The 21,451-nt window shown below is 49.7% G+C and overlaps 1 protein-coding gene and 6 non-coding genes across 7 annotated transcripts; all 7 read left to right on the top strand.

The window, feature by feature from the left end:
- Positions 1–89: 89 nt before the first annotated feature.
- On the top strand, positions 90–21,446 carry LOC100477240 (olfactory receptor 1F1; the record flags this gene model as incomplete). The annotated part of the gene is given in 3 exon segments (XM_034669578.1): positions 90–216; positions 20,612–20,752; positions 20,754–21,446. Coding segments are annotated over 2 exon segments (783 nt in total), but the record flags the coding sequence as incomplete, so codon positions are not given.
- Positions 775–847, top strand: TRNAK-CUU. The gene has a single exon. It is a non-coding gene; the product is annotated as a tRNA-Lys (tRNA).
- Positions 4,530–4,601, top strand: TRNAP-UGG. The gene has a single exon. It is a non-coding gene; the product is annotated as a tRNA-Pro (tRNA).
- Positions 6,005–6,076, top strand: TRNAP-AGG. Its single transcript has one exon. It is a non-coding gene; the product is annotated as a tRNA-Pro (tRNA).
- TRNAK-CUU lies at positions 9,634–9,706 on the top strand. The gene has a single exon. It is a non-coding gene; the product is annotated as a tRNA-Lys (tRNA).
- TRNAP-AGG lies at positions 10,183–10,254 on the top strand. The gene has a single exon. It is a non-coding gene; the product is annotated as a tRNA-Pro (tRNA).
- TRNAR-CCU lies at positions 12,687–12,759 on the top strand. The gene has a single exon. It is a non-coding gene; the product is annotated as a tRNA-Arg (tRNA).
- Positions 21,447–21,451: the final 5 nt, after the last annotated feature.

The following is a 21,451-nucleotide window of genomic DNA, read 5'->3' as shown; positions in this document are numbered from 1 at the left end:
TTCCTCACTGAAGCGAGGAGCCCGTGGGCGGCGCCACGTGTCTCGCGCGCCCAAGCTGCGAGGGGCAGCGCGCTCAGGGCGACGTCTGTTCCGGCGTTTGGCTGTGCTGCGTCTTCGTTTAGAACTGCCCTCAGGTCCCTTCCCCTGCGGCGAGGTGGGCGAGGAGGAGTCACCAAGGACCGAAAACGTCGTCGTCTCCTGGCTCTTTGGTTTAAGGTACGGTGCTTGTTTTGGGGGCGACTGTCCGTGCGCCCGAGTCTTGGGCGTCCCCAAATGTCCAGTTTCTGTTGGCTTCAGGTGGAGGCAAGCCGGGAAGGTGTCCCGGCACAGGCTAGGTGGTCGCTGCGGCTTTTTCCTGCTGGGGAGAAGTGCCCCTCCCTCCGAGGCGTCGCGCCGAGGGGGCAGAGGGACCCTGGTGGGAAGGACCCCGACCCCTGCGGACAAGGAACGAGGTGGGGGGAGAGTTGGGGACCTCCGCCCGCGCCCTCGCACTGGCGCGGCCCCATGTCGCACCGCAACGTGCGGACTCGGTGAGCCCAGACCCCAAACACAGCCCGCGAGCCCGCCGAGTCTGTCCGAGCTCGGAGGGGGTGGCACCGTTCCTCCGCCGCGGCGGCGGGGGCGCGTCGTCTACGGTTCAGTGACTGGAACCGCGTTCCCAGGCCTGGGGGGGGCAGGTCCTCCGTGTCCTCGGGTCGCACCCCCAGAACCTCTGCAGCCAAGTCACTTGAGGCCTCAGAACAAAGGACAGAGCTCCCGAGCTGCGTACATGTCGCCCGGCTAGCTCAGTCGGTAGAGCATGAGACTCTTAATCTCAGGGTCGTGGGTTCGAGCCCCACGTTGGGCGGGGTCTACATTTTGGGCGCAGCAGGCTTTCATCAAGTCCTACCCCTGTTTAGAGAGATCTGCCTGAGAAAACAAACTTCCTGGTTGCTTGTTCTGTGAGGAGAAGAGAACACCGTGTTTGCGTGTAACTCTTGCTTTTAAAGGAGACATTCTGAGGAATTTTCTCTACCTTGGGAGTTTTGTTTTTTAGGGGTTACACCCAAGTACTGTGTTCTCTTCTCATAGAGGAGGGTAAGAAAGGTGGGCACAGAGGGAGTAGGGCCACCTGCATGTGGGCAGGGAGATCAGAGGGCCCCAGAAATTGGCACTTGTCACTGCGGTCAGATTTAATTTTAAACGTACCCGTTCCTTATTCCCTGAACGGTCCTCACCATCACCTGGGCTCCTGGCTTTCACTCTCCATCCCTGCAGGGCCAGGGGGTTACACAGGGCTACTGGGGGAAGGGGAGGCAGCTCACTCCTGTGGGTCTGAATAGAATATATCTGGAAAATGCTAGGAGGCCACGTCTTGGGGTATCATCTAGATTATTTTCTTTTATGGGTTCCAGGTTGGTGTGGGCCTCACCATAGATGGTAAGATTTGTTCAAGCTCGGAGCTTGAACAGAGTGTCTAGGTGAAGGCCTCAGTTAAACCCACAGGTCCAGGGCCCTAAAAGGTGTGCCCAAGGTGGACTTCAAGCCATGTCCCTGAGATAAGAGCCTCAGCTCACCCTTCTCCAAGGGCAGCAGCCTTAGTGGGGATAAGAGTAGGGGAGTCTCAAAAGGAAGCAGAACCGGCCAGGAAGCAGGTGGACCAGGGAGGACCCTCAGCCCCCTCCACCTGGTTCCCACCTTGTGGGAGTGTCTAGGGTCAGGGCTCCAGGTGTGAGTCCATGCTGGGCTTCGAGGGTTTGGCAGACAGATGCTCAGGGCCCAGGCCGGTTGGGAGGAGCAGACTGGCCACTGTCTTTTCACTGGGGCTCTGGAGTCAGGGCTGCCGACATTTGAAATCTTAGTCTATTTCTCTGACAGAAGCAGGGTGTGACAGCAGACCCTCAGTTAGTGGGACAATGGAATACTGCCTCCTGGGTCAGTGGCCCCTTCTTGCCTGACCCTGTGCCCACTCCCCTTCTCCTCTGGAGACAGATCATCTCTTCCTCTGGGTTCCCAGGTGCAAGTTCTGATGCCTCCCCCCCAACACCCCCATCTGAGCCTACCCTGTGATATGACAACCTTATCACCCGCCCACAGAGAAGGTGTAGGATATGTGTCTCATTTAGTGTGAGAGGTGCAGGAGGCCCTACCGACTGATCTGACTGACCCAAAGCGGACTCGTGCCTATGGGTGAGGCAGGGAGGCCCAGTCCCTAAGGGAAAAACCTTGACCCCACCTATATGGACCTGCCCCTCTAGGCTTGGCTCTGCCTATCTATGCCTTCCCCCAGATATGAAAGGTGCAGAAGGTGCAGAACACAAATCTTGGGCAGTTCTTTTAGGATTGCAGGAGGGTTACAGGACTAGACTCCACTCTTTCCAATTGGACTCCACAGATCTGGACCTACAAAACCCAGCCTCTCAAGGACAACAGTTTATCCATCTGTTAAGTGGGGATGATCACAGTCATGACTCAAAGGTTTTTTGGGATATTAAATTACTTATATTTTGTGTAAAGCACTTCGAACAGAGCCTTGAGACTGAAGCATTGACTCCTGTCTGAGCTTCCAGTCTGCTTGCCCACCCCCCACCATCCTGAACCAGGCAACTCTGGGGTAGGGGAAGCCCAGGTGTTCTGGGGCCCCTCTTTTTTTTTTTTTTAAGATTTTATTTATTTATTTGACAGAGATAGAGACAGCCAGCGAGAGAGGGAACACAAGCAGGGGGAGTGGGAGAGGAAGAAGCAGGCCCACAGCGGAGGAGCCTGATGTGGGGCTCGATCCCATAATGCCGGGATCACACCCTGAGTGTGAAGGCAGACGCTTAACTGCTGTGCCACGCGCCCCGTGGGGCCCCTCTTAATTCTCTCCTCTCCTGCCTCCCCACTTCTCACTCCTCCTGACCCCTCGGACCTGAGTGGCCTCCTGTCCCAAATTGGCAGACCCTGGCTTTGTGCCACTCAAGGAGCTGGATCCCAAGAGCTGACCTCGGTGTTGGAGTTCAACAAAATATTTCGAGGGAATGAGGGAGGACTTGAGGGATCAGGCCTGTTTTCCATCCCCCTGAGAAAGAGGCTCAGGCTTCCATATTCCTGGAGTGGCCTCAAGCTGACACACCGTCCTCCTGCAGCCTCAGGGTGTGCTGGGACTTGGGGGCATCAACAGGTGAACCTTAGATTTCATCAAGGCACAGAGAAGGACTGGACTCCAACTTGGCGCCTCGCACCATCAGGGGTCTCAGCCTGCGTCTGACCTTTGGGGTCAGGGTCGAGGGTGATGTATGAGGCTGGAAATGTTGTCCACAGTCTGGTCCAGATCCTAGTGTTGCCCACATTAGAGACTCAGCTTTAATGCGGAGATTCAGCAAAGACACCCATATGGTCACCAGGTTAGCTCCGCTGACATCACACTCTTATTCTCAGGGTCATGGCTTTGAGCCTCACATCAGTTAGATCTTTTATTGCCCGTTGTTGTCCACTGCAAGCATTGAGGATTTCCGCCCACATGGGTTGTTTCTCTGCTCCCGGCTATCCACTCCTGCCTGAAAAGTGCGCTGTTGGGTGCACAATGTGTGAGGTGATAAAGGCAGATTCCTGCTCAGCTAGGAAGCCATGTTTGGTTCCTGCCCTCAAAGCATCTGCCCCTCTGGACCCCCGTTCCTGAGAGCAGGGAAAGTAGCCATTCCANGAGAGCAGGGAGAGTAGCCATTCCAGCACCCACACCCAGGACAGGGGAAGGACCAGTGCACTTTAACGCTGACACCAAGGACTTCCTCGCTCCCTGCAGGTCCCCGGGAAGGAATTCCACAAGGGTTTTCCTCCTCTGGGAACACAGCAGGCTGTCCCTAATTAAAAGACAAGACAGTCTGAAAACCTAGGCTCCTCCGGGATTTGATCCTCTTGCGTTCTAAGCGAGGATTATAGTCCTGGAAACTCCTTTTGCTGCCAACCTCTCCTCTCTCAGCAGCGCTGCCCACGCTCCAGTCCTCATGGGGTCTTAAGGGGGGAGAGTTTGATTTAGGTATCAATGAAGTAGAGGGATATAGGGGGTCCCAATTCCCAATATTCGGTAGTTTGGGAATTCCATATTTGCTCTGTCTCCCGGTCCTGGGCCAATTTAGAGGGCTTCAGCCCAGGAAGATAGGCGCTGCCGATTGGGGGCAGAGCAGCGTTCCCGGTTTGCGACCGACTGCGGGCGAGCTGTGCCCCCCGCAGTTCACCGTGGGCACTGCTGCGATTCTCTCTCCTCTGGATCCCAGCCTGGCTGCGCGCTGCGGTGATCAGGACGCGTAATTGGGAAGCGGTGGGTTGTTGAGCTGCGGCTGGGCGGTCTTCCCGCAGCTGGGCCAGCTCGGGGCCGCACGTGGATTGGTTCGTGAGCTTGTTGATTTAGGTGGCAGAACGAGCCCTCTGTCTGAAAGCTGACAGCAGCTGCGAACCCGCGAACGCCTAGAGCCGGCTTCACAGGTGCACACGTTAACAACTGAGCTATTGGGTGCGGTCGGCGTTTCCGCGTGCGTCAGCTGCACAAGGGGGAGGAAGTGAAGTGTGGCGGCTCGTTGGTCTAGGGGTATGATTCTCGCTTTGGGTGCGAGAGGTCCCGGGTTCAAATCCCGGACGAGCCCATGCGTCCATCTTTTCCCTTCCACGTTTTCAGCGGAGTACGGCGCCCACCAGGCTGAGGCTCCGGATGGCTCAGCCCGTGAGGGACCTAGGGCTCCGACAGACGCAGACAGTATGTATCTCCTGAGGCTGGGATCCCGCGGTAACCGGGTTAAAGGGGACTACTCCGGGAAGTAGGAGGGGGTTATTTAAAATACGGGAAAGTGCATCGTGGGCTGCTGTAGGGGTACGAGTCATCTTAGTTCGAGATGATCCCCGCTTGAGTCCCGGGTGAGCCCTACTCTTAAGTTGCCTTTTTTTTTTTTTTTTTTTTTTTTTTTTTTTTTTTTGTGGGAGAGAGGGAGCGAGACCCGGGATTCTGCGGGTAGAACTTCGTTCCCCGGGGCCTTCCCAGATGAGAGCGCTAGGAAATTCGCGCCATGGATCCGGAGGGGTGATGGTCAGACAGTAGAAAGCGAACCCGCTCTTCCAGATCTGCCGGATCCTCGCGGGTTGGGTCACGCCTGGACACGGGGAGGACACAGAGACAGCAGAGTGCCTAGAACCCGACCCCCGACCGCCGGACGCAGTCCCGCTGCCCCGAGGGCGGGGTCCTTGTCCTCACCACTACCTGAGGACCAGAAGACCCGCCTCGTACCCCTGCTGAGCAGGGGCGGGCATCCCTGCGCCGGCCGGGGTCTTATTCGTGGCCTGATCCACCTCCCTCCAGGGGCCAGCGCCTCCCGTCGGATGGCACCTAGGGCAGGACGGCTGGCTTAGTCAGCATAACAAAGCGACTCTTAGCGTCAGCCTCTTGGGTTGTAGGCCCCACGTCGGAAACTGGATTTCTCGGTTTGATCTTGCCAGTGGCGGGAGAGGGGAGCGCAGCCTGGAGGAGCGGGGGCAAGAGGCGGAGGCAGATGGTGGCGGCTGTTTCTTCCATGCACTCCGCACGCATTTAGTAAGCACGCACTGGGTGCCACACCGTGGGGGTGCGGCGTTTTCCAAAGAGGACTTCCTAGTGACCTGGGCTCAGCACCCTCCACGCGCCGCCGCTCAGCTCTTGAGCGGTGCAGCTGCCCGGTCCGACGGGAGCTCCTCACCGGCCTCTGCGCCAGCGCGCTGGCAGCCGGGAGGAGCGCCTGCAGCGGGACCGAAGGGCGAAGGGCGGCGTGGGGACGCCTTGACCGCCTGCCGGGTGGCCGTCCGCCCTTCAGTGGCGAGGCCACCGTATGGGCGGCCCGCGGGACCCGCTCCCCACTTTATGGGCTCAGGGAGAGCTGGGCTCCCTCCACGCGCACGGATTCTCCAGCTTCGCCATTCTTCACTAGTCTGAAACCCAAGTCCCCTCCGCGCGCTGCTCTGCGGGTCCCGCCCCGGATGCCACAACGGTCATAAAGGGAAATCTGGAAACCAACTTCAGCGTGGCTCGTTGGTCTAGGGGTATGATTCTCGCTTAGGGTGCGAGAGGTCCCGGGTTCAAATCCCGGACGAGCCCTCCTTTTTGTGGGTCAGAGCTCTAGCCTGAGATCTCTGCGCCACATGCCGAAGCTCCACCCCGGGAAAGGTAACTTTGAAAAGGCCTCAAGCTAGCAGAGTGCCGCCCACCGCTGCTTTTAAAAATTTAATTGCGGCCCCGTCGCCGGAGCCCCGTCTCCCGATACTACTTTGTCAGTGGAGTTTGAGGCACCGAGGTGGGAGAAAGAGGTTTTTCCTCCCTGTGTACTGGGAGCCCATTCTTCTCCAGACCGACGCCTTTGGCGCGGCAGAGTCCCGGGCTCAGGAGTCCAGGAGCTCGAGAGGCCGTGGACTTTTGGCGTTTGTAGCCTGGCTGGAGGGGCCTACAGAAGCCAAGCCCGGCACCCGTCAGCTGGGCTTGGCCTCCTGGGGCTCTCCCCTGCCAGGGCCCTGACCCACAGTGCCAGGCCCCGTTGGGGTCCCCTCTGCTCTTTTCTGGGGCTCCAGCTGTGTAGACTGGGGTCAGCTTTGCAGAGCGAGAAGTGGACGGGGTCCCGCCAACACAGGAAAGCTTGAAAATCTAAGCACTTGAAGAACAATAGTGGATATGTTGTTGGTCTGAGGCTATGATCCCATGTAGTTATGTCCCCATTCCTTGTTGCATCAGCCCAAATGTCAAACAGATTTTAACACTTTAAAACTGTGTTAGAGAATCTCTCACACATGAGACTAAACCCTAGCAAACCATGTTCAAAAGCTCTACAGGGATGGACATCTGTTCTGCTGAACCTAGAGGCTGCGATGCATCCAGGCATTGAATTCCTATAAAACACTCCCTCAGTACCTGGGCCTGAGAGGAAAGTGGGACTCAGGGGAAGGGAATTAACTCCTCCAGCCTTTCCCCCTTGTCAGGCCCAGGGGCCCAGGGAAAGTCCTTCTGTGGAGTCACAAGTGCTTGCCAGCAGATGCCTTCAGTGTGTGTGTGTGTAAAGAAGAATGCCAAGGTGTGCCAAGAGCATCTGCCTCCAACAGGATTGGAAGGATGGTTACGCTGGAGAGAAGGAATCAGGAGAATGTGGCAATGGAGAGGACCATGGTGTTGCACAACTGTTAGTGGCATGGTCTTCCATTTTGTTTAGGATGGTGAGTTTGAGAGTGTGCCATGAACTAAGGATCATGAATGATCCAATTCTGTGTACTTGAGGACCAACTGGAGGGAAAAAAAAAAAAAACCACAACCCTCAAGTAGAAGATTTAATTTAAACGGTAAATTAACGAATGATGTGGTAAGTCCTTGAGCCCCTGGCAAAAGTAAGCAATTGTCTGTGGAGAAATACACTTTTATTCTAGATCTCACAGAAAGCCCTACACTGAGAAATTTACAAGGAAAATGGGCAATTCACAAAACAAATACAACAAGGAAATAAGGCACCATGAGCAATAACCAAGCAACAACAAGCAATGGAAATAAAATGGCAAAGATTTTAGATGCTAAGATTACTAGATACAGATATAATACAACTATTCTTACTATGCATAAATAAATGAAAACTAATTAAAATATCTTTGAGAACAGAAGCTATGTAAAATGATCCAGAAGACTGCAAAAGATCTAAATTTTTCTAAAAATAAAAATACACAAAAATTGAAACAAAATTCAATAGATGTGTATAACAGTTTAAAAAGATGGAAAAAAGTAAGAAATAATACAAAAATAAAACCCTAAAATCTCCCAATATGATTGCAAATTAAGCAACACACTTCTAAAAATTCCATGAGTTAAGGAAGAAATTACAATGAGATTTAGAAATACTTGGAAGTAAATGATGAAAATACTGCATACCAAAACCTGTAAGATATAGCTAAAGCCGTAGTTAGAGGGAAATTGATAGCCTTAGTGCATATAATAGAAAGATTGAAAACTAATGGCAAGAAGTTAGAAAAAGAACAGCAAAAATAAACCCAAAGAATTTAGAATAGGGAAAAAATAAGATATAAAATTAATGAAGTAGAAAACAAGCATACTATAGAGATTAATGACACACTCTGTAGGCAAATCTGGGGGCAAAGCTTGGGTTATTGATAAATCTGCAAAAAAATGATTAAGAAATAAAGGAAGGGACACGCAACGCAAAGCAGGGCTAAGAATGACTTCAAAGTCATTGCATAACTTAAATAATGAAAGCATATGCTAAATACCTTTCTGAAAATTTAGAGAAATACATGTTTTTTAAAAATTAAAAAACATGCCTTCATGGGATCAAAATGGAACAAGAATGTAAATGATCTTAAAACTAATAAAGTGAATCAATAGTCAAAAACTATCCTCCAAGGAAGGTTCTCGACTCAGATGGCTTCAGTGGAGCATGCTACCAAACATTTAAGAAACAAAATTTTTTATCTCACGCAAAATCTTTCACAGAAGAACACAGTACCCCACAACACATTTTAGGAGGCCAGCACAACTCTGGTATCAAAACTAAACACAGGGACCCCTGGGTGGCTCAGTATGTTGCACATCTGACACTTGATCTCAGAGTTGTGAGTTCAAGCACCCTGTTGGGCTCTGTGCTGGGCAAGGAGCCTACCTTAAAGAAACAAACCATAGGCAATATGCAAAATAGTTTTAAAGCCATAGTCTATAATCTCACTCATGAAAATGGATGTAAAATCTTAAAATATTAGCAAACCAAATTTTATGACAGATAAGAAGAATAATATACCACGGCCAAGTTGAGTTTATCCAAGGGAGTGGAAAGTTGATTTGACATTAGAAAATCTATTGCTATCGGCAACAAATTCAGAAAAAGTATTCAATATAATCTAGCTTCCATTCATGACTTTTAAAATGCTTAGTAAACTAGCAAAAGGAGATAATACCCATAACTTGCCAAAATCATCTACAAAATACTACAGTAAACTTCATAGTTGATAGTGAAACCTTGAAGTTTTCTTTGAGGTTGGAGATGCAACAGGATGCTGATGCTCTTTCTCTCTATTGAGCATTTTCTCAGACAAGCTGGGTTACTCACGCATTGTTGATGGGAATGTAAAACGGTCCAGTCACTCTGGAAAACACTGTGGCGGTTTCTTTAAAAAACAAAGTCCCGTAACTACCATGGGACCCAGCAGTTGCACCTTCGGGTAGCTGTCCCAGAAAAGTGAGGACTTATGTTCACACAAAAATCTGTACTCTGATGTTTATAGCTGTTACATATTTCTAACAGCCAAAAAAACCTGGAAATAATCCAGATGTCCGTCCAGGCATCAGTAGGTATACTAACTGGTACATCTTGTCCTAGGCCTTCTCCCCTGCGCCCCTCGCTCTGTCCCCCCTGCACCCAGCTGCTGGGGCTGCTCCTCCTGCGCCTGTCGCCAGGTCTGCCCCTGCGGAAACCGGGCCCAGGCCAGTTCCCCAGCTAGAGGCCATGGGAAGGTGAGGGAAATCCTGGACTTGCAGCACCCTTGCTGCTGCGGGGAGCTCCGCTCCGGTGGGACCCTACTGACCCGCCTCTGGTGCGCAGGTCCAATTCATTACTTAGCACAGTTCCCATCACCTTCACATCAGCCCACCAGCTCCAGAAGCTGTCCGTGAGTGCCCGGCTAGCTCAGTCGGTAGAGCATGAGACTCTTAATCTCAGGGTCGTGGGTTCGAGCCCCACGTTGGGCGGTTTGTTTTCTTGGTTTGGAGCACGAAACTCGGTAGGAGACGATTAGGGAGCAGTTTGGGCGCGCCACAGGGCAGCAGCGTTTCCACGCAAGGCGTCCCAGTGACCTACAATCGAAAGACTGGCAATGCTGCCCCGGGGAAAGGCTGGCTTTTGCCCCAGAGTCTGTGTGAGCCGCATGCTCGCGACTGCTAGGAATGTCTAAGAAGTGACCCCATGGTGGTGCAGGGACGCATGGACCCTCTGCCTGGCTGGGGGCTTGTTGTTCTGTGAGCGCTGGGGCCACCAGATTGGGGGGCACGAGCGGGCTGCTCCCCACTCTGTGGGCTTCTTCTGCACCCACTAGCTCCTGAGCTCAACCTTTCCCTGCTGGTCTGAAATCTGAATCTTCTCCCCACGTCACTTCCTCAATCCTGCTTGTCCCAACCCCCGGGGTTGCCACGAAGTCATAATGAGAGCTGGAAATACTTGCTTCCATGGCTCGTTGGTCTAGGGGTATGATTCTCGCTTAGGGTGCGAGAGGTCCCGGGTTCAAATCCCGGACGAGCCCTGGCTCTTTTGTTACAATAACTTCATCCTACTAGAGATTGAGGAACTGTCGGCAGACCTCAGCCTTTGGGCGACGAAACGGGACAATGCAGGAAAGGATTAGAAGAAAATCTTTAAAACCCTCCAGCTGGTTCCGGGTACTTTAGAAACATTTAATTGGAGTCCTAGGATTCCAGAAGTGCAGGTAACCCTGGGGCAGGGCGCTCCTCCTGGGGCTGTGTCAGGTGTAGTCCAAGGCCGGTTTGGGAAAGGGGAATCCAAGAGAAGCAATGCAACCTCGAAGTCACCCCTTTGAGGGTTCAAGTCCAGCACTTCCCTGCTGAGCACCTGGGAACTTATCCGCCAGCACTACTGGGGGTGGGGAGGCGTGACCCACTTTGAGGAGGTGCCTGGGCCCTCCTCCCCTCTTCCCTTTTCTTTCCTCACCTCCTCCCTCCATTATCCTGTCCTCGTCACCTGGGCGTTTCCAGGCCGGCCCCGGTCCTGCTGCGGCCTGGGGACTGAGTGTGGTCAGGACTAGGGTCCTGCGCCCCTCTCTGAATGTCAGGCTCTGAGGTCCAGGAGATTGGAGGTCCAGGTAGGGTTTGACTTTGACCCCTAAAGAGTTTCAATCCTTAAGAGCTGCTTTCCATACAGGGCGCAGGTCCCCGCTTTCCCGGCAACGGTGGGCCGGGGGTGTAGCTCAGGCTGAATGTCCTCTTTCTTCCAGCGCCCATGCAGGCCCCCGAGGCTGCCTGTCGAGTTAGATTTCCCAGGGAACCATCTCTGTCCTAAAGTAGTTGTTGTTCTTGTTTTTTAAACCTTTACTTATTGGTTTGAATAAATTGTTAACAGCTTTAAGGAATTACTACGAAGAAAAACATTCCAAGAAAGACTCATGATTTCCGGTAACACAAATGGGCGGGATTTGGGGGACCAACATTTTAGCTAAAAATAGTGGAAAATGTTGGCTATTCCAAACAAACAAGCACACTTAAAAGCAGCGAGAGGGGGAAAAAAAAATTCCTGGCTACATTTAAATGTTGGTGGAAAAGCAGAGGGGTGTGCGGATCCCCAAGCCGCGGTCACACCCAGGGCATTTGCCAATTTCCTCAAACCGGCGAGCCGAAGGCAGAACCCAGGACCTGCTCCTGAGATCCTTCTTGAATATGTGCCCCCGAAAGATGAGTATGCACAGAAATACACCCGTCCCACCCCCACGGGCCTCCAGCTGCTTCTGGAAAGCGTATTGCTTTGGGCCTCCTTCTCCCGCCTGCTGCTAAAATGCAGATTATTTTAAATAAGAGGCGAGCGAATGCGAATGCGGAGACCTTGTGCACCAGAAGGACAACGCCCCCTCCCAACAAGGACTCTGTGTCTACAGCATCCGTTTCTCTCAGTGGCGGTCCCCTCCCTCCCAGATCAGCTCCTCTGAAGTCTCACGGATGGCAGCTCTAGCCCCTTGCCTGCCGCTTCCTCGTTTGGGCCTGTGGTCAGATTGCCAGGACCGGCGGCACAAAGGACATTAGAAGACATGACCACTAATGCAGAGTGTGCTCTCAGGGCGTTATTGGAGGAAATTCAAATATGGACTGTGCGTTAGATAATCCTGTTGCACGAATGATAAAGGATAAATTTGGAGGTGTGGCAAGGGGAGGCTCTGAGGTCCCGGGAATTCTTAGGGGAATGGGGAGAGAATTTTAAAAGGCTTCGGATTCTGCTGATTGATTGATTGATTGATTTTTTTTTTTTAACCATTGAATAAATTACAAACCTCAGTGAATACAGTGAATTTCAAGGAAAATTGCAGGGGGTGTGTCCACGATACTCGAGCTTTCAGCTTCAGACAGGCCCCAAGGAGCTCTGGCACCTGAGCCTGGAAATGCACGGTCCAGGATAGAATCCTCCGGGCTCTCTCTGTCTCCTGGACATTGGCCAAGCCTGGAGTCGGGGCGCCCAGGCCCAGGCTGCAGTGTAGGAGGCTCTGACTTTGGCCTGCGGGTGAGCCTCAGGGGTCTGGAGGGGTCATCTCCCCACTGCACGCTGTGTGGGTCCTGCACCCTCTTCCTCCCAGCCTTGCGCTCTGCCGGGTCATTGGTCAAGCTGGGCCTGGAGAGGACCGAAGGCTTATCAGCCACGCAGCCCGGTGGTCGGGCCGGATGTTCCACTGACTGACCCAGCCGGAGTCCCCTACTGCTCTCTAAATCCATTCATCCGAAGGAGAATCCAGTGCATTTCTGAGCGTGGGACTTCTGGAGGAAACAGAAGAGCCAGACCCCGCGAAGAGCCGCAGGAGCGCAGGCAGAGGAGGGCCACTGCTCGGTCTGCACAGAAGCTCTGCGGGGAGGGGGCGTTTGTTGGTTTGATTCGTTCACAGCTGTTCCTGGTTTTGAGTAGGTCCCCAAACCTATCTGTGGAACCCTTTCTAGACACTAAGCAAGTGACCGGGCCGCTGCCCCAGTGGCCTAATGGATAAGGCACTGGCCTCCTAAGCCAGGGATTGTGGGTTCGAGTCCCACCTGGGGTAGTAGGGCAGGTCCACCCTTTAGGTGTGTAGTGGATGTTTTAGAACAGGAAGACCTACAGCACAAGGGAGGGGAAAACCTGTGGAACTCAAAGTAGTTTCCACCATCCTTAAAGTAACAGTGAGGTTTTGCTTGTCTTCTCCCCAATCACAAGGGAAAGAGCAATATACTCCTATGTCTGCTCTCCACACTTCTGTAATCCCGTGTTAGACGTAGTGACGCGTGTGCAAGATTAAGTTGGCTAAGTAACATACTGTTCATATTGTTGAACCTCAAAAAGAACCTCTGTCTCTTGACCTGGGATATCCCACTAGGAGAGGCATGTGATTCGGTTTTTCTAAAACAAACAGTAACTACCAAACCCCAGTTGTTTTTGCATAAGTGCCCAGAAAAGAAATGGGTGTGAAAGGCTGTGAACGCTCAGGGCCACACAGGCAAGCGGAGAAAATGGAGACTAGCAAAATGCTAAGTATACAGCTCAAAAGGCGAACAGAAAATGTGGAGAGCAGGGGTTGCCCCTGTGAGAGGTGAATGTTGGAACTGAATGGGCGTCCGGACAGAATCCAGGTGACATGGGCCAACGATAGGGTTGACTTGACCTGGGTTAAGACTGTGGGTGATTTTCTGCCCAGAGTTCTGTTGTTTCAACATAGTTACTGCTGTGACTTTTTATAGTTCCTCCAGGCCCTTGTTAGAGTCTTGGTGTCAGTCCAGGATTTCGGTGTCTAGTCAATGCTGTCTTTGCCGTGTAACCCAGCACTCCGGTGACCCGAAGGTCCTGTGCCCTCAGAAACGCCATGCCAGGCTTGCGTCCTTGCTCAGGTGTGCGGGGTCCAGAATCAAATCTCAGAGCAGCCACCTCCAGTGCTTTTTTTTTTTTTCTTTTCTTTTAATAGTGAAAGTGAGCAGCGCTGGTATCAAAATAGGGGAGAGGTCAATCGAACGGGAGAAGGCGCCTAATGCATTTCCTGTTCAGGTTAAATGTTGGTGTGCTCTGTTAAGCTGTAGGCATCGAGCCTGGTGAGGAAGAAGACCAAAATGAAGAACAGCAGCTTCCCCTCATCTGGAATCCGACTCCCTTTCTTCTTCTGTTTTAAAAAATCCATTTTGCTAGCTGCTGTATTGCCAGTAGATACTTACAGTAGGTGTTCAGTGGGTGAACGAATGACTCTGTGAGGCCAGTGGCTTTGGGTATGTTGGGTGGGCTCTGGAACCCACAACTTGCGGGAAGACGAAGGTTCCCAGCTGGGGGTGCATTCCTGCGGGTGGGTTTTGCTGCTGAGTCCCGCCTCGGGATCCTGGCTGGCAGAGTCCCCGAGCCGCCTGCTGACCAGGAGACCTGGGTCAGATCCTGCTCTGCTGTGGGCTCTGCTTCTCCAGCCAACAGTCCTACCCCAGCTCTGTCCTGGTGGTCGTGCCAACGGTATTTACGCTCTTCTCTGAGGAGAAATGGCAGAGTCGTGTGCCCAGCTAGCTCAGTCAGTAGAGCATGAGTCGTGGGGTCCAGTCCCACGGTGGGCGTAGGCGTCCCTTCCTGCTTGCGCACTAGGCAGCAGAAGGCTGAGGAAGCCGACTTTCCTTAAATCCATGCCCAGTAGACGTCCTTGAACGAAACTTCTTAAGTTCGCAAGACTCAGAAAGATGATGTGCATAGTACTGTATCATTTGAATTAGATGTATTCTGTTCTCGATCTTGGCATTTTTGACTTTGGGAGCCAGATCATTCCCTGTTTTACGGGGCCATCCTGTGCACTGTGGAATGTTGAACAGCATCCTTGGCCTTTATCTTCTAGATGCCAGTCATTTCCCCAAAGTTGTGGGGAAACTAAAAGTGTCTCCACATGTCCACTGTCTCATGGTTGTGAGCCACTGGTCTAGAGAATCAAGCCTATAAATATTGGCGCAAACAATTCTCATTTGAAATCTGACAGGAGAGCTAGCTTCGCACAGGGCCAGGTGGCAGGACAGGGTGGCCTGCCATGGCCAACCTAGAAGGCAGCCGGGGGGGGGGCGTCAGGAAATGGGCTGTGTGCAGAGGGCTGAACAAATACGTTAATATATTGAGGCTAAAGGGAACCAGTTTTCTCATTGGTAGAACTGCAAAAAGAGAAGGCTTCGATAAATCCTGTGGTGTTGCATTAGAATTGGAGGTGTTAGTGATGCTATTTGATAACTTGGTAAAGTTTGTGTCACTGGAAAAGATAGTCCGTGGTAGTGACTTTATAAAAGCAATTCTTTTTTTTTTTTAAAGATTTTATTTATTTATTTGGCAGAGATAGAGACAGCCAGCGAGAGAGGGAACACAAGCAGGGGGAGTGGGAGAGGAAGAAGCAGGCTCATAGCAGAGGAGCCTGATGTGGGGCTCGATCCCATAACGCCGGGATCACGCCCTGAGCCGAAGGCAGACGCTTAACCGCTGTGCGGGGATCACGCCCTGAGCCGAAGGCAGACGCTTAACCGCTGTGCCACCCAGGTGCCCCTATAAAAGCAATTCTTATACTGGTATATTCCCCCCCCTTGAATTTAGCAAGTAACCTGTAAAGTGATATGATTTGATACTATGTGAATATCCTGTTCCCCAACAACCTATTACATATTGTTTTAACATTCCTTCATAATCATTGTCTCAAACATTTCTTTCTTTTTTTTTTTTTAAGATTTTATTTATTTATTTATTTGACAGAGAGATAGAGACAGCCAGCGAGAGAGGGAACACAAGCAGGGGGAGTGGGAGAGGAAAGCAGGCTCCTAGCGGAGGAGCCCAATGTGGGGCTCGATCCCATAACGCCGGGATCACGCCCTGAGCCGAAGGCAGCCGCTTAATGACTGCGCCACCCAGGTGCCCCTCAAACATTTATTTCACTGGGAGATGAAAAATGAAGATTACCTAGTTCTATGATTTTTCTATATTTCTTTTTTTAATTTGAGTTCAATTAGCCAACATATAGAACATCATTAGTTTCAGATGTAGTGTTCAATAATTTATCAGTTGTGTATAAATCACATTGTGTGACCTCCTCAATGCCCATCACCCAATTACTGCACCCCTCCCCTCCAGCAACCCTCAGTTTGTTTCCTGTAGTTAAGAGCCTCTCATGGTTTTTCTCCCTCTCTGATTTCCCATTCACTTTTCCCTCCCTTTCCCTATGATCCTCTGTGCTGTTTCTTATATTCCACATGTGAGTGAAACCATATGATAATTATCTTTCTCTGAGTGACTTGTTTCACTCAGCGTTGTACCCTCCAGTTCCATCCACATCGATGTAACTGGTAAGTATTCATCCTTTCTGATGACTGAGTAATATTCCATCACACACACACCACATCTTCTCATCTTCTTTATCCATTCATCTGTTGACAGACATCTTGGCTCTTTCCACAGTTTTGCTATTGTGGACACTGCTGCTGTGAACATTGGGCTGCAGGTGCCCCTTCGGATCACTACACTTGTATCTTTGGGGTAAATACCTAGTAGTGCCATTGCTGGGTTGTAGGGTAGCTCTATTTTTACTTTCTTAAGGAACTTTCATACTGTTTTTCAGAGTGGCTGTGCCAGCTTGCATTCTCACCAACAGTGTAAGAGGGTTCCCCTTTCTCCATATCCTCGCCAACATTTGTTGTTTCTTGTCTTGTTAATTTTAGCCGCTCTGAATAGTGTAAGGTGGTATCTCATTGTGGTTTTGATTTGTATTTCCCTAATGACAAGTGACGTGAGCATTTTTTCATGTGTCTGGTGGCCATTTGCATGTCTTCTTTGGAGAAATATCTGTTCATGTCTTCTACCCATTTCTTGACTGGATTATTTTGTTTTTTGGGTGTTGAGTTCTTTATATATCTTGGATACTAGCCCTTTATTTGATATGTCATTTGTAAATATCTTCTCTCATTCCATAGGTTGCCTTTTAGTTTTGTTGACTGTTTCCTTTGCTGTACAGAGCTTTTTATCTTTATTATTATTATTATTAACATATAATATATTATTTGTTTCAGGGGTACAGGTCTGTGATTCATCAGTCTTACACAATACACAGTGCTCATTACAACACATACCCTCCCCAGTGTCCATCACCCGGCCATCCCGTCCCTCCCACCCTCCATTCCAGCAACCCTCAGTTTGTTTCCTGAGATTAACAGTCTCTTTTGGCTTGTCTCCCTCTCTGGTTTCTTCTTGTTTCATTTTTTTTTTAAAGATTTTATTTATTTATTTGACAGAGAGAGACAGCCAGCGAGAGAGGGAACACAAGCAGGGGGAGTGGGAGAGGAAGAAGCAGGCTCCCAGTGGAGGAGCCTGATGGGGGGCTCCCAGCACCCTGGGATCACGCCCTGAGCTGAAGGCAGACGCTTAACGACTGCGCTACCCAGGCGCCCCACCTTGTTTCATTTTTTTCCCTCTCTTCCCCTATGGTCCTCTGCCTTGTTTCTCAAATTCCACATATCAGTGAGATCTTATGATAATTGTCTTTCTCTCATTGACTTATTTCACTTAGCATAATACCCGGAACTAGAGGGTATCATCTTTTTTTTTTTTTAAAGACTTTATTCATTTGACGCAGAGAGAGAGAGCGCTCGTGAGCACAAACACAGGGAGAGGCAGAGGGAGAGGCAGACTCCCCACTGAGCAAGGGGCTCCATGGGAGGCTCAGTGCTCCATCCCAGGACCCTGGGATCATGACTTGAGCTGAAGGTAGATGCTTAACTGACTGAGCCACCCAGGCCTCCCTCACCTTAACTTTTAAAGACAGCTTACTGATTTATCCTTTTGTCTTAAGTGTTCCTTCTCCAATCCTTTGTTCAACTCAGCTGATGGAACAACTATGGATCATAGTAACTAGATTTTTTGTTCAAGGACATTCCTTCCCATTTCCACTCTTTGTATCCGTTTGGGAAACTCCTCCTCTCCTTCATTTAGTCCTGATGATAATGTACATCACTGGATTCTCACATGGCATGCACTGGGTTTATGACCCAGGGTGACCAGAACACCCACTCTTCCATCCACAGTGGTTGGTTCAGATCTGGGCATGAGTCCAAGAAGGAATGATCACATTCTTGCCTGGAATTAATAAGTAAATACTGGTGGGGCCCCTGGCTATAAAGCATGCAACTCGTGATCTTGGGGTCCTAAATTTGAGCCTCAAGTCAGGGGTAAGGTTTACTTAAAAAAACTGCAAAGCTTCATTCCAAATCTCTGTACTTTGTACCACCCCACAGTGCCTACACCCAAAAGGGAATAAATCTTTTTAAAAAATTTAAAAAGAAAACACTGGTAGAGAGAAGTCCTCTGTGCCCAGTGATTGCTAGTCTAGGAGGATATGGGTTTGGAGCTACTGGTGGCCGTCTTGTCTGCTACATGGAGAGAGGCCGTCTGTGGAATGAAGTCAAACAGAAACAGACAAAATAGATAAGAAATGAAATACAGGTCCTGATGTCATTATTTGGGTCCCTTTATCTAGCCCCGCCTGGAACTTGCAAGAACTTTGGACTTTTCAATTACATCCACCAATAGAGTCTTCTCCTTAAGCTGATAGGGAGTTAGTTTTCTATCACTTTCAAACAATGTCGTTAGTAATCCAGTGACAGTTTTTCCCCTCTTGCACAGATGCTTGATAATTAACATTGTGAGGTGTTTTTTGGCCTGTTTTTGGAGATAGAATGTATAGAACTTGATAACCAATAACTTGTGTCTGGTGGACACATGAGGACTCATGACCCTGAAGTTCTTAGTTGAGTTAGTGGGAGTAGGGGAACATTTATTGAGACGTCATAATCAGCATGAAGAATACATTGCTCATAAATAGCCCAAAGTGGAAGATCACTTAGACTCGCACTCTGGTTTCCAGAAGACATTTTCTTTAGTGATTCAACTGCCACTTCTGATCGAGGTGTGTGGTTTTTATTAGTAACCCTTCAATATTATCAATTCAGGAAAGTAAACTTTATAGCGCACAAGATCGAAAGCTTTATGGGCACCTTAAAGCCAGATCTTGCCTTCAGCACTATGGAGTGATAACCATGGGACTCAGAAATTCTATGTTCCTTATTGGCATCCACGTCACACTAATTTATAAATGGACTCAACAGTGGTTTCTATTCTACCCCATTTACCCCCAAATTACATATAGAATAAAAAAACTTGTAACTGGCCCCTTATCAAAACGACTATAGCCATATGAAGATAAACACAAGACGCTATTTCCAAATGACATTTATCCAGAACATAGATGATTGAGCTGAGAGTGAAGGTTGTAAATATCACTTAATACCTTTAGCTTCCATGTAGTGGACATGCTCTAAACTCAGTGCATTGATGAGATTAGGAGTCATGAGATGTTTAACATAAACTGCCTCATTTAATCTGCACAACTGTGTAAGGTGACTATTATCCTGTGATTCTGTGAAGGTTGATAGATTTCTTAAAGTCATACAACTGGTAATGTTGGATCTGGGAAGTAAGTGCACATCTGTGTGAATCCAAAGGTTATTTTCTTAATTCATATACAGCACTATGTATATTTCCTAACAAGGACACCATCGCAGCTAGGAGTGTGAGTTTTCCCTGGCAGAAAAATTGTTGCTAATGATTTTCCCCAAGATTCCATTATTTCCAATGTTACCAAGCCCTAAAACAGCAATAACATAACTCTGAAGGCAGGCCTTTATTATGGAGGATAATGTTGGATCCAAAAGAGCTCAAGGAGAAGAAGGGACAATTACTTGCTGTTTGTCTCTAATGAGGCTTTTAGGGAATATGGCCCTAGTGGCCACGGAGGCTCTTGTAAAGACCCGGCCCTCTGATTCCCCCAAACATGCTTCCTGCACCAAGGGTTGAGTCTGTATACTCCAGCCCTTAGTCAAGCAGACTTAGCCTGAAAACTCCAATGACTAGTCCCTTTCCCTCAAACCAATAATCTCTGGCCAGGTCTGGAAAAGTGAAGCAAGCTTGGGACTTCTGGTGACTGTGATGACTGCTATTCTTTCTGGGGTAAGATTCAGATCAGTTGGACTTTATCAATAACTGATTGTTAAGGTGTAAACCTTTTGCGGGGGTGCTCCTCACTACACCTTCTTTTAAAGTGGAGCCAAGAAACAGTTCTGACACCATCAAGAGTCCCTTGCAATCACCCAGTCATGACCATATATGTCTTGTATGTTTATGAGACCTGAACTGTGGAGAAAACCAATTGGTCAAGTTTCTGCCCATAACTCTGGGTCATTTCCATTTCCATTTTACAAGTTAGACTGAGGGAGCTCAGTGGACATAACCAAGAAGGGCTGGCTCAGAGCTCTGTAAAGTGCTTGGAAAATGTGAGCCCGGGAAGCGGCAGCAACAATATTATCATATTGATTGATCACTGATCTCATCCTCAGAACAAACATGTTAGGAATGTGTAACATGTCCAGATTAGAGATAATGGAACTGAAAAATGCCCTCCAAGGCAACACCACTAATGACAATAATGACATCAATATCCATATATTAAGATATATGCTTACTATAGGTCAGTCCCTAGGGTAACCACTTTACTTGTTCTCCAGCTCATTGTAAATATTAACATGTCTATTAATGTTCTTATATCTATGGTGATTTATGGCACTATTTAAGATACATGGTCATGATAGAAAGTTCAAACATACAAAGAATTTATGGATAAAGCCATTGTCACAATCTTTCCAGAGGCACAATGTCCTTCCAGAGGCACTGCCCTCATTTTGCTAATGAAAGAATAGTGGCATAGAAAAGGCTATAAATTACTGGCCAAACACAGGGAACAAGGTTCTAATGCCTCATCTATATCACACAGCCTTTCTCCTTGCGGTCTTCTTAGTTGCTCCACTTTAACCATCATTTTCCAGGCTTCTGAATTTTTCCTGCTTTATCTGCCTCTGGGCTCAGGCTTCCAGCCCATGAGAGGGGCAAACGAGTCCAGGCTCTCTGGGTTCCTCCTCCTTGGGCTCTCCAAGGAGCCCCAGCAGCAGCAGCTCCTCTTCGTCCTCCTTCCTGACCATGTACTTGGCCACGGTCCTGGGAAACCTGCTCATCCTCCTGGCCATCGGCGTGGACTCCCGCCTGCACGTCCCCATGTACTTCTTCCTCGGCAACCTGTCCTTTGTGGACATCTGCTTCTCCTCCACCACTGTCCCCAAGATGCTGGCCAATCACATACTCGGGACTCAGACCATCTCCTTTTCCGGGTGTCTCACACAGATGTATTTTGTGTTCATGTTCGTGGACATGGACAATTTCCTCCTGGCTGTGATGGCCTATGACCGCTTCGTTGCCATATGCCACCCCTTACGCTACTCAGCAAAGATGACCCACCAGCTCTGTGCCCTGCTGGTCGCTGGGTCATGGGTCATCGCCAATCTGAATGTTCTGTTGCATACCCTGCTGATGGCTCGACTCTCGTTCTGTGCAGACAGTGCCATCCCCCACTACTTCTGTGATGTGACGCCCCTCCTGAAACTCTCCTGCTCCGACACACACCTCAATGAGATGATGATTCTGACCGAGGGTTCTCTGATCATGATCGCTCCATTTATTTGCATCCTGGCTTCATATGTCCTTATTAGCTGTGTTGTCCTGAGAGTCCCATCCACAAAGGGAAGATGGAAAGCCTTCTCCACCTGTGGCTCCCACTTGGCCGTGGTTTCTCTCTTCTATGGCACCATCATTGCTGTTTATTTCAACCCTTT

This window comes from Ailuropoda melanoleuca, chromosome 10 (assembly GCF_002007445.2).
Source record: "Ailuropoda melanoleuca isolate Jingjing chromosome 10, ASM200744v2, whole genome shotgun sequence".
NCBI classification, from domain to species: domain Eukaryota; kingdom Metazoa; phylum Chordata; class Mammalia; order Carnivora; family Ursidae; genus Ailuropoda; species Ailuropoda melanoleuca.
The sequence above is the reverse complement of the archived record's forward strand: the minus strand, read 5'-3'. Positions and strand labels throughout refer to the sequence as shown.